The sequence below is a fragment of the Gastrolobium bilobum genome, unplaced genomic scaffold, assembly GCF_033153095.1.
Source record: "Gastrolobium bilobum isolate Gb01-03AN ecotype WA unplaced genomic scaffold, APGP_CSIRO_Gbil_v1 utg23138, whole genome shotgun sequence".
Lineage (NCBI taxonomy): Eukaryota > Viridiplantae > Streptophyta > Magnoliopsida > Fabales > Fabaceae > Gastrolobium > Gastrolobium bilobum.
In genome coordinates, this window is record NW_026897057.1 from 5,245 (window position 1) to 18,517 (window position 13,273).

Consider the following 13,273-nt stretch of genomic DNA (forward strand, 5'->3'; position numbering starts at 1 on the left):
AGAAAGTTGGCGCCCCAAGCGTGGATCTGGCGCCCCAAGCGTGGATGCTACTGTCTGATCTCATAATTTGGCGCCCCAAGCGTGAATTTGGCGCCCCAGGCGCCATCCACAGGGCTGGGTGACCCAAAACAAGGTCATTTAACCTACCTATGGTTTTTCACTCATAATTTGAGCTATACTCTCTCAAATTACACCATTTCGGTCTCTATGGAAAGATAAGAGGAATGTCTACCACTTCCATAGAGACATCAAAGTCCAATTCCATCACATTGGGTGTGAAAATTGGTCCGGACATGATGTATTTGTTTTCTCAACATTTCCCAATTTAGCACTAGGTACCTAATTGATTTTCAGCCCAACCAATTCAACAACTCAATACATAACAAGCATGCATATATTGAATTTCAAGTAGGCATCATTTACATTACATATCCTTTACAAATCATAGAACTTAGCTTACAAAACATTATGATCATTCCCTTGGCTCCCATCAACAAAAGGTGTAACCAAAGGCATGAGCATAGGCTAAGTTCATCCAATGAATCAAGATATACAAATGACCATGGGCTTTCAAAATAAAATCCTATACATGTCAACTACAAAAGGCATGCATAAACTCAAAGAAATGCCATATATCATGCATAATCCAGATATGGCCACTTGCCACCAGAGGCTCCTGCAGCATCCTTACCTGAAAGGGGGTCCCCACAACACGGGGTGAGATATACGAATATATCCAGTAAACCAGGGGTCCTAGGAGCATCTCTCCACCCCACAGTTCCATATCAGTGTAATAGCAATAACAATAATAATGCAGTAAATACATATCTATGCAAAGTGCAATACATCTCCAGGAGAAATCCCTCGAGCTCTCAAGCTGTCCTAAGGAAACTCAGATGCAAATAGTCCTACTGGCCAGCTAACTACCAAGTATGATTTACGCATCGTCATGCAACATACCAACATAGGGAAACACCATCCTATGCCACACCAAATGCATACACATACGTATAACAAAGCATTACACTATTTTATTGCATTTATATACACAATCACAACCTCTACCCTTTCAGGGCTTGGTGGAACAGTCAAGGGAATTACACCCAAGGTCCGAAGGCTTACCTCAATGCTTCAGTCGACCTTTGTTCTTCACCAATGTCAACAATACTCTACTCCAAAACCAACACCTACACATGGTGTAATGCAATCAACACATTGCATCCAAGAGTATTTCACAATCAACCATCAATTCAAAACACAACTCAAGTATGAGCTTACCAATTCCAATGAGCTATTCAAGCTCCATAGCTTGCTCCAATGGTTGATCACTCACGGTTGGTCCAAATGTCTCAATCCTAGACATCATAAGGATCCAATCAATCATTCAACTCACTAATTGTTCAACATGCTAGAATACTAACCAATCCAAGCATGAATTTTCCAATATTATGAACGATTATCAAATGACTATCTAGGCTCATTTCCACCGATTAAATGTCGTTCCTAGCATTTTTCCCAACATGCTCTAAACTCCATTCTTCCTAGAACATAGCTAATTCAACTACATTTCATAAAAATCCCAATTTACTATTCACAAACCCTAACTCATGCAAATTTCAAGGAATCATGAGGTTCAAGGGTTAGAATCTTACCACCAATGGTCACACAACCAAGGATTGATGGCTCCTCAAGCTTCAATGGAGGTAGAAACTCTCAAAACCCCAATTTTCACCAAAGGGCCGAATTTTTGAGAGGTAATATCTCTCTCCACAATGCTCCCCACTCAAAACAAAGCTAGGATTATGAAAGAGGAGGAGATTTGGAGTGGTTTAGGCTTTGGAATTGCTCAAAATGGTTGAGGTTTGCTCTCTCTCTCTCTCTCTCTTCCTCCCTTTCCCTCCTTCTCCTTCTTCTTCCTCTCTTCTTTCCTCTGATTCAGGCTCGACGAAATGGGGTGGGAAATGGGGCTCATTTTGGCTTTTAGTCACTTAACATAGGTTAAGTGACTTTAGGCGGGTATTGGTTCGTCTATCTATTCAACTCCATTAATTACCAAACTTTACCCAAAAGTCTGGAATATTATTCTAGGAATATTTACAATTTTATTTTTATATTTTGGGCACTTTCGCCAGTACCCATTTATACCCCTTAATTTTCACTGAGTACACTTTTTAACTTCAAAGTGACTCAGATTCATTTAATTAAGCCTTATACTTAATTTTACTCATTAAAACATGCTTAATTATTTAATTACATGCAATTTGCTAATTAATTAGGTTAGGGCTATTATAGAGAACCTGCCCAATCAGCATCTGAATAGCTAGATACCTTAGCATTCCCTTTATTTGTGTATAATAAACCTCTTCCTGGTGCTCTTTTGATATATCGAAGAATCCTGATAACTGCATCCCAATGGGAGTCACAAGGAGAGTCAAGGAATTGACTTGCCACATTAACTGCAAAAGAGATGTCTGGTCTTGTCACAGTAAGATAGTTCAACTTTCCAATTAACCGGCGATAACGACCAGGGTCTGCCAATGGCTCCCCCTGTCCGGGTAACAGTTTAACATTAGGATCCATAGGTGTATCAATAGGTTTACATCCCAACATACCAGTCTCATCTAGGATATCCAGTGCATATTTCCTCTGACAAATGGAAATGCCCTGCCTAGACTGTGCCACTTCAATCCCTAAGAAATATCGAAGTCTGCCAAGATCTTTGGTCTGAAACTGATTGAATAAGTATTTCTTTAACTGATCAATCCCAACTTGATCGCTGCCAGTAATAATGATGTCATCAACATAGACTAGAAGATAGATACACTGACCAGAAGAGCTATGCCTATAGAAGACAGAATGATCGGCTTTACTTCTGGTTAAGCCAAAGGATTGAAAAGCAGAACTAAAGCGACTAAACCAAGCCCGAGGGGACTGCTTCAGGCCATATAAAGATTTACGAAACTTACATACCATTCCAGAATTCTCCCCCTGAGCAACAAAACCTGGCGGTTGCTCTATATATACTTCCTCTTGCAAGTCACCATGTAAAAAGCATTTTTGATATCAAGCTGTAGAAGAGGCCATTGATGAATGGCAGCAAGTGCAAGAAATAGGCAAACAGATGCCATCTTGGCAACAGAAGAAACAGTATCCCCATAGTCAAGACCAAATATCTGAGTGTATCCTTTGGCCACCAAACGAGCTTTAAGGCGATCAATAGTGCCATCAAGACCAACTTTGACAGTGAATACCCATTGACAGCCGACTACTGACTTTCCGGGAGGAGCATGAACAAGATCCCAGGTGCTATTGGAGTGAAGTGCTTGCATTTCATCAATCATCGCCTGACGCCAACCCGGATAAGATAGTGCTTCACCTGTGGTTTTAGGAATAGAAACAGACGAAATACTAGAAACAAAAGTAAAATGTGGTGAAGAAAGTCTGTCATAACTCAAGAAACTATAAAGTGGATGAGGGTTGCAAGTGGATCGAATTTGCGAAGGGCAATGGGAGTAATCTTTGATGGAGAATCCGGAGGGAAAGAGTCGACCGGAGCAGGCGGTGAGTCAGTAAGAGTCAAATCTGATGGAGGCGCGTGGGATGGCCGCCAGTGATGGGCCTTCTACAGAGACGGTCGTCGGAGGAAGGGGAGCCTGATCGCAGGTGTTTCGGTTGAAACCGTCGCCGGAAAAGTTCTCCGGGGACCGTGAACAGTAGCAAACGGCGGTTTCGGCAGCAAGAGAGGCTGATGTCTTCCTATTCAAGGTTGAAGAGGCTGGTTTCTGACTATTCAAGGCTAAGGATAAGTATTTTGTGACTAATTAAGGGTTAGGGCTAAAAAAGGGTTGCCGGTATGATGCACGACGAGATAAGGGTTTTATGCGGAAGCGAGGTTTCCCAGAATATTAGCTCTGATACCAACTTGAAAGTAAGAAGGTATATTGTATTCAATTGTATATTAATCTAATACGAAGAGTTACAATATATAAAGACCCTAATGAGCTTAAGTAAGAAGCCCTGAATATTTACAGATAGAAAGTAATGTATTCAAATCTAATCAAATTTAATCATATCTAATATTTCCTATTCTAATATTTCTAACATTGTTAATATAAAAATTTTCCCTGGTATTTTGTGATGAAAACATGTACGGGTTGCTCTTTCCCCGAGTACCCCTCCACCTCATGCACGACACCCAAGAAAATTTCATCTATATCTTTCCTTTTTGATTCTTCAAATTTTTTTTTTAGGTAAAATGATTCTTGATTCTTCAATTTAACATACATGTTGTGCTGCATTGATAGTGCTTATAACCGACTTATTTGTGTGAACGTTCCTTTGGCCACAATAATATTTCTTGATTGTTTTCACAGTGACATATCTCTTACGTTTTCTTCTCTTTTCGTGAAGGTTACTCCAAAGGCCATCCGGTTAAGGAAAAAGTACCTCGATGTTAACAAACGTAAAGCCATGAGTAAAAAGCCAAAGGAATGAGGAGTTTGTCCTCGATTAAATTTTGTAACATTACTTTATTCAGGATATTGCTTAGTCATCACAAGCAATTATTTTCCTTATACGGTTCCACATTAATTCAAGTATTGTATTACAGGCACTGCAGAATGTAATATTCTTTGGTAGTGATAAAGTAACTCAATTTTGTATTTCTAAGAAATGGTTAATAATTGTCAATGAAACAAGTTACTCATTGTTATGTAATATAAAAGACGTTTGTTTATAAGTTTAAGCTATAAGTATGAACTGGTCAGGAAGGGGATATTTGTGTTTTTTTTTTTTTTTTTTTTAAATTATGAGTCAATGGTTTACTTGAAATTTCACTTTATACTGTCTAAATATAATATGAGAAGTGCTGTTATGTCCTCACTGTTTGTTGTCTGTGATAGCCTGATAGGCGCATCCATCATAGAAATCAACTTCCAATATTAACTATATATAGTAGCCTTGTTAGGATTTCAAAATCAATCAACTGCAAGCGTGAGTTCTTGAAGAAATTTTCTGTGATTCTTCTGATTTTGGTCGAGAATCGAGTCATGTTTTTTTTTTTTTTTTGCTGTTACAAGAGCAACAGAAAGCAAAAGTCTAGAAAACAAATTGACGCACAAAGATAGGGGACTTATTTGAGTGCCAATGCCGATAATTGACTCTGCTTGCTTATATTGTCTTTGTAAACAAATGTGTCATATTTTTTTAATTTGTCTTGTTTTTAGGAAAATAATAATTTTCTTTACACGAGCAAAATAAAACTGCAATATATTAGAAAATATCTATTGGATATTGTAAAATGGATGCCTATAGAATGGAAATTGCATATTCTAATAAATGTCTGTTCATGTTAGACAGCATCTCAAGAGGCAAGAGCCTCTATTTGCATCATCAATAAGCAGATAGAATTTTTAAATCAAGTTGAACATTTATTGGCTTAATGGTGACCTTGCTCAAGTGATGTAGAGGAGCCGGGATTGCAAGTTGTTTAAGGGTTCACATCATTGACATCAATGACTTGGGGATTTTTTCCGTCTAGAGTGTGAAGCTCTTGATACTCATGATAAATCAGCATTGAAGAATAGAATTTGAATTCCAAGCTAACAATCCAACGAGAAAAGAAAAGGATAGTATTATTATTTATATGACAGGTACGGTAGTTTTCTATCCCCACGAGATGCTTGCCTGTTCTGGCTTGTAATAACGATATTTGGTGAGGAAAAATTTATTGGTCCAATGTTTTATGATTACACTTCTAACCTTGTATATTTTATTAATCTATTAAGTATAACTAATACAATTTTTAATCTAGCTGTATAAATAATATATGGCTATAAAATTACTGCAAAAGCTAACTTCTGCCACCCTCACATGAAAAAACTAGCTATTTTTTTCCCTCTTAAAATGGTGGGGCCCAGTTTTCTTGTCTCACCTGCAAAAAATCTCTTCTGTAGCTGGTGCACAAGTATAGAGGCTCTGATATATATATATATATATATATATATATATATATATATATATATATATATATATAGATATAGAGGAGTTTATACCTCTCATTTTACTGCATTAAATTTTTTTTTACAACTCTCACATTGATTCTTGTGCTCAGTCTTTTTTTTTTTTTTTTTTAAATCAAATGGGACCCACAATAATTGTGTCTACTGCAACTCTTCTCCTTTAAAAGGAGCCTATATATATATGGGCTTTATTAATCTCCATCAACAAGAGAGAAGTATCTCCTACCACTCTCACAATCATGTGGTGGGACCTGCATAATTATAAAATAAAAAAATAAAAAATAAAAAAGCTCAAGGATCAATGTCTCTGTAGGAAAATAAACTTATCTCCTATGGCATAAGACTAGTTTTTTCCTATATATATATATATATATATATATATATATATATATATATATATATATATATCATTAAAAGGAGTCATAAAAACCAAAGCAAACACATTTTTAAGAGAGGAATGTGAAACATGGATTAAAATAATCTCGTTAATTAATAAATCAATTTAGGAAGGAAATAATATAATTATATAATTGTTAACTTTTCTTTTTAGAAAAAATTATACTTACAATTTTTTTTTTACTTTCACTTACTATCAAATTTTAATTGTTGATTTCCGTCAATCTAATAATTATAATTTATTAGGAATTAATAAGTATGACCCAATAAATTATAATCGTTAGATTAACAGAAATCATTGATTAAGATTTCATAGTAAAAAATAATAATAAAAAAGTAGTAAATATAATTTCTCTATTTCTTTTGGAATGAGATATTATTACTACCAAATAATGTTACTACCATATCTTAACCATTGATTTACGTCAATCAACGATTATCATTTGTTGAGAATTAATAATTAATTAATAAAATTTATTTATGAAAATAATAATCGTTGATTGACGAAAATCAACGGTTAAGATATGATAGTAATATTAATAGTAACATTATTTAGTAGTAACAATATCCTATCGCATTTCTTTTTACCCAATTTTATGTTATAGTTTAACACATAAATAGTCCTCTAAAAAAATAAAAAATAAATAAATAAATAGAGGATCAACTTTTGAAGGTTTTCCCTTTGTTTTCTCAATTAAAAAAAATAAAATAATAAAAAACACAAAAGACCCACCATAGAAACAAACCACTTGATTTTGTTTTCAATCTGAAGATAGAAAAAGGTAACCATTTGAGCTTTGAATGCTTCTCCCTCCTTTTCCTTCTGTAAGAACAACATCCTCTCTCTCTCTCTCTCTCTCTCTCCAATGCTGAAAGTTGCAAGCTTTAAACGCAGTCACCAAATTGAAGGCCTTAAAAGCAATTAAAAGAACCCACCCATTTCATTGAATTTGGATCTTCCGATCAAGTCCATAACCACCATCACCGGAAAAAATGGGTGCGTACAGAGCGGACGATGACTACGACTACTTGTTCAAGGTGGTGTTGATCGGAGACTCTGGCGTTGGAAAGTCCAATCTGTTGTCTCGATTCACAAAAAATGAATTCAGCTTGGAATCCAAATCCACCATTGGTGTTGAATTCGCCACCCGCAGTATCCACGTCGATGAAAAGATTGTAAAGGCTCAAATTTGGGACACTGCAGGCCAAGAAAGGTCACCCCTTTTTCTTTGTTTTTGTTTTTGTTTTGATTTTTTGCTCTGATCTCATTCAATCGGGATTTTTTTTAGAGTTTATCATTCTCTAGGTTGGAATTTCTTTTTTGGGATTGTTGGTCATTTTTTGATTGGAAATGCTTTGTTAAGTTGTTTGGACCAAAGTTTAGTGGGGTTAGATTAAATTTTAATGGGTTAGATTTGATTTGGCAATGATGAATGCTGCAGGATGCATATTTTTTTTTGGGTGGTTGTGGGGTTCTTGTATTTGATCTGGATGATCAGGTCACGAGAAGATAGATTTCTTGTTTTTAAAAGAATACAAACATAGGATTGTGTGTTAAATTTTGTTTACCAACCACATTTTTCTGGGGTGGGGTTGATTAGTGTACCAGTAATGTTGCTATTTCATCCTATTTATGACATGGTGGATGCATGTATAATGCAAGTTGCACAATTGATGAGATTGGTGATTTTGTAAAATAATGAAATGAAGAATGTTCTCTCCCTTTTTTGGGGGGGTTTCAAGCCAACGAAGCTGGTGAAGGGATACAACAGTTCTGTAGTTGAATTACTGAAGAGTGGGCCAAAGCTTAGGGTACTATCCTTGTATGAAATAATGTATGTGTATGTCCAATGTTTATTTCTTCCATATCCTTTTTTAAAAAAAAATAATAATTGCAATTTGCCTTTTTTTCCCTTGTAGTATGTTGTTCCAGAAATGGAAAAACAAAGTTGACTGCATAACTTCTCAAGTTTGGTTTGCTTTATATTGTTCATACGTCTGGCACTTATTCAGTGACCAGTTAACTCTAAAATATAATTGTTTCAAATTTCTTATCAATACTTAATGAAGCGGAGTCTTAGCTCTGCTTAAGTGTATTGTTGCGATAGGATGGTTATTTCTATTTTGAAGTGTGATTTAATGTTGTTTTTGTTGAGAGCTAGTCCAGGCTGGATGAAATATAATAACAACAACCACCACCAATTTAGTTCCCCAAAGATAGAAGTGACATCACTTTGGTCCCCCAATTTAGTTCCTTTGTCATAGAAAGCGACAACAATTTGGTCCTCCAAAAAAAAAACCATTAATTTAGTTTTTCAATCATAAAAAATAGCTTCAATTTAGTCCATCAATCATATAAAATGACCTCTATTTAATGACATCAATTTAATCCTTCAATCTCAATCTGTAAACAGAAAGACAATTTTGATGTCATTTTTCATGATTGAGAGTCATCTTGATGTCAAAATTCTTTAAAAGACTGAATGGATGACTATTGTTTTTGTAAATAACCAATTCAATCCAAAAGCTTAAGCTGGTGGGTGAGGGCTTTTTCAATGATTTATATTATTATCTAACACGCTCCCTCACATGAGAGCCCATTGGGATTGAAGAGTGGACAATGCATAAGCCTATCTGTGCTAAGAAAATTCCACGAGAGAAAGTGGGGGCGGTGAGGATTGAACTCGAGACACGAGACTCTGATACCATGTAAAGAACCAATTCAACTCAAAAGTTTAAGCTGGTGGGTGAGGAGCTTTTTAATGGTTTATATTAATATCTAACAGTGTCTATGGAAAACTAAAATAAGGGCATACTCTAAATAAAACATGAAAAAAGATTTGAATTATAACTATATTGATTTTGTAAAGTATAGATAGTTTTTTCATGTGTGTCATGATACTCGGTAATTATAACTAGATGCATTGCATATATTCCATATTGCTGTATATATTAGTCTCATTCTTGTTGTTTACCACAGATATCGCGCAATCACAAGTGCATACTATCGAGGAGCTGTTGGTGCATTGCTTGTGTACGATGTTACCAGACATGTGACTTTTGAAAATGTGGAGAGATGGTTAAAGGAGCTTAGGGATCACACAGATGCCAACATTGTTATTATGCTTGTGGGAAACAAGGCAGATCTTCGTCACTTGCGCGCCGTGTCCACTGATGATGCCAAGGCATTTGCTGAAAGAGAAAACACTTTCTTCATGGAAACTTCTGCCCTTGAGTCCTTGAATGTTGACAATGCCTTCACAGATGTTCTGAGTCAGATTTATCGCGTCGTTAGTAGGAAGACTCTTGAGATTGGGGATGATCCTGCAGCCTTGCCTAAGGGGCAGACAATCAATGTTGGCAGTAAGGATGATGTCTCAGCTGTTAAAAAGGTTGGATGTTGCTCAGCATAGTTTAAAGGTCTTCACAGCAAAATGTTATGTCTATCTATCTTGTGCATGATTCAACAAATCCTCAACATTTTGGGATCCATGTGAAATGTTTTAATACCTACACTTTTCTTTTTTTGTAATTTTCCCCACATATTTTGGCAAGTTTGATATTTTCTCAATTTTTTTTGCCCCCTCTAAGCTTTGTTTGGTCATAGGAATGATGTCATGTTGCCTTTAGATATACGAAATTTACTGTTTCTATTGAATGAAAGTGATATCCTGTTCTTAGATTGACTTCAAGTTACTATATTCATCACTCACTCTTCCTCAAATTCTCCTTTCCACTGGAAAAAGAAAATGCTTTGGATAGAGACCAAATATTATTCAATCCTGAAAGTGCATTGGTCATATAATGCTTAATGTTGTACAGTCATAGAGCGATTAACTTGATCAAAAGATTTACCTTGGCTCGCTTAGCACATATTTGAAGTATAGTAATAAGAAAATCTAGGTAACCCTCACCTAAAATTGTCAATTTAGTGCAGTTACTGCAAACTATATATTGAACTAACCCGTCATATACCATGTAAGCGAGAAGCATCCTTAATGTCATGGACCATTCGCGGTTTAGTTGCTACCTAACACTTTTTTTTTTCTTTCTTCTGAACCCTCTTATAAAAAATATATTTCAAGGTGACTTATTAACCCAATATAAGTCAAATTATAAGTTTGGCTTTACTTACTTTTAAAAAATACATCTTATCTAATAAGTCTTGAAAAATGACATATTGTACTTTGTAAAACATAAGTTATTGATTATTTTATTTTATTTTTATGTTTAAATTGATGGAAAAATCATATAGGTTCATCACATAAAAATATAGCTGTTTTTTATGGCCGGTTCGCAACACCTGGCGCCAACCCTCCTCCTTTATCCTGGCTTGGGACAGGCCATGCATGCAAGCACACATGGGCGGAGTTAGGCCAAAGCTTACTTGGGGGAAAGTAGTAAAACAAGATTTAATGGAGTGAGATATAGATTGGCGGACAGTATGTCTTAGAAAGGAATGGAGAAAAGCTATAAGTATGGTGGAGGGTTAGACCCGCTGTTATTCCTATGTTCCAGATGGTCCCTTTTTAGTCCTTTCCCCCTTCATTTCCCCCACTTCTTCTTGTCCCTTTCTTTTTTACTTTTATTTATTTATATATACATATATTTTTATTTTATTTTATTTTATTTTATTATTTTATTTGTGTATTTTTATTTATTTATTAATTTATTTATTTATTTATTTTTTATTTTTTATTTTTTATTTTTTATTTTTTATTTTTTATTTTTTATTTTTTATTTTTTTTTTACTTTTTTTATTTTTTTTTTACTTTTTTTATTTTTTTTTACTTTTTTTTCAACCGTTTTGTATCTTTCATGTGGGTTCATCTACCACCGACCCCAATTAATTTGGGATAAAGGTGTTGTTGATGTTGTTTAAATTGATGGAAAGTCAAAATAGTACAACAGTTGAAGTGACGTTACAATCAAAAATATTATTTTATTAAATAATAATAAGATATTATTTTATTAAAAAAATAAAATATAATTTGTAAAAAATACAGGCCAAGCTTAGAGATCGGACCTTCCAAAATAGGCTTGTTGCTTGATTTCTATTGAATCATTTTAATAAGCTCAAGACTGTATTATGTTTAAAAAGGACCAAGTCAAGCCCGATTAGACTCTGGACTCATAATAACTTGCCTAACTTATTTACACTTATGTTTCTTCAAAAATTAATTAAGCAAAACGATCAAAATCTTTTATGGAAAAAATATGTGTCATTTTAAAGGATGTAAAGTTGTGTCATTTTAAGAGAGAGAAAGAGATAGATAAAGAAGGAGAGAGAGTTGACAAAAAAAATAAAGGTGTGGGTCCTGTTGGGAACTCGGTTCCCTCAAGCTCAGCTCATGGGCCTTTCTTTGCGGAAGTCAGTCAGCAAGATTCTGATCTCGGATCTCGGCAATATCTCGGCCTGAACTTCAACAGGTCGGACAGCGCAACGGAAAAATCAAAACAAAACGGGAGAGAGAGAAGGAGAACACAACCAGATTTAACGTGGGAAAACATTCTCCAATAAAGAAGTAAAAACCCACGAGACCTAGTCCAGATCAAAAATCCACTATGAAAATAATGGTTACAAAGAATCAAATACACCAATGTGGTGGTTAACTCAACCTCTCCAACAATGGTGATAATCAAACTACCCTAGAGATGTTTCACTCAAACTCTCTCTAGAGATCTCTCAAATGCAAAGCATTAAGCTTGCTCAAATAATCAAATAATTATCTCTCAAATTTTCTCTCTCATTCTCTCTAACCTAGCCTCCATCCACAACTAATGAATATATATAAGAGGTGAGATCTAGGGTTTAAGGTTTAGGGTTTTTGGGAAACCCCTCAATGGGCTTGGGCTTAGCATTAAAGGAGGAAGCCCAACAAATCTCCCCTTCCGACTTCAATGCGTCGGCTTTAGCATCAACCCGACTCCTTCACAGCAGTCTTCAAATTTCCTTGCTGGAACTGGCTTGTCATCATGTCGGACCAATTTTGGTCAGTGTGCACTTTGACGAGTTTGAGCTCTCCACCTTCCACCACATCCCGGATCCAATGATACCTCACATCAATGTGCTTAGTGCGGGAGTGATAGGTCGAATTCTTTGCAAGATGGATTGCGCTTTGATTGTCACAACCCAGCTCGTACTTGTCTTGATCATGGCCGAGTTCCATGAGGAACTTCTTCATCCACAGCATCTCTTTGCTTGCCTCAGTAGCGGCAATGTACTCAGCCTCAGTTGTCGATAGTGCAACAATTTCTGAAGTCTTGATTGCCAAGAGACAGCTCCTCCGACAAATCTCATCATGTATCCCGTCGTCGATTTCCTCGAGTCGGAATCTCCCCGTAAATCAGAATCCGAGTAGCCTTGCAACTCGACTTTGCCTTGTCCAAATCGGAGGCATAAGTTGGTCGTACCTCGGAGGTACTTGAAGATCCACTTCACTGCTTTCCAGTGCTCTTTGCCGGGGTTTGACAGATACCGGCTTACCATTCCAACAGCATACGCCAAGTCGGGTCTAGTGCAAACCATTACATACATCAAGCTTCCGACAGTGGACTGGTACGGGACCTTCATCATCTCATCTTTGTCTTCATCATATCTCGGACATTGCTTCTGGTTCAGCTTTATGTGTCCGGCTAGGGGGTGCTCACTGTTTTGGCTTTATCCATGTTGAATCTCTTCAGAATCTTCTCAATATACTTCTCTTGACTCAGCCACAGTAGTTTCTTTTGTCTATCTCGGATAATATTGATTTCGAGTATCTGCTTTGCAGGGCCGAGGTCCTTCATTACGAAGGACGAGTTCAACGCCCCTGAACGATTTGTCTTTCCCTACAATAAGCATGTCGTCAACATAT

At 36.0% G+C, this 13,273-nt stretch overlaps 1 protein-coding gene and 1 long non-coding RNA gene across 2 annotated transcripts; one reads left to right on the forward strand and one right to left on the reverse strand.

The window, feature by feature from the left end:
• Positions 1–564: 564 nt before the first annotated feature.
• Positions 565–1,771, reverse strand: LOC133303789 (uncharacterized). Its single transcript, XR_009750512.1, has 4 exons — positions 1,653–1,771; positions 1,279–1,355; positions 1,123–1,187; positions 565–691 (listed from the first exon to the last, which is right to left on the reverse strand). It is a non-coding gene; the product is annotated as an uncharacterized LOC133303789 (long non-coding RNA).
• Positions 1,772–7,254: 5,483 nt separating this feature from the next.
• Positions 7,255–10,023, forward strand: LOC133303800 (ras-related protein RABA1f). The gene is made up of 2 exons (XM_061503776.1): positions 7,255–7,630; positions 9,397–10,023. The coding sequence occupies exons 1-2, from the start codon at positions 7,410–7,412 to the stop codon at positions 9,827–9,829; spliced, it is 654 nt and encodes a 217-aa protein (XP_061359760.1). The 5' UTR covers positions 7,255–7,409; the 3' UTR covers positions 9,830–10,023.
• The last annotated feature ends 3,250 nt before the right edge of the window (positions 10,024–13,273 follow it).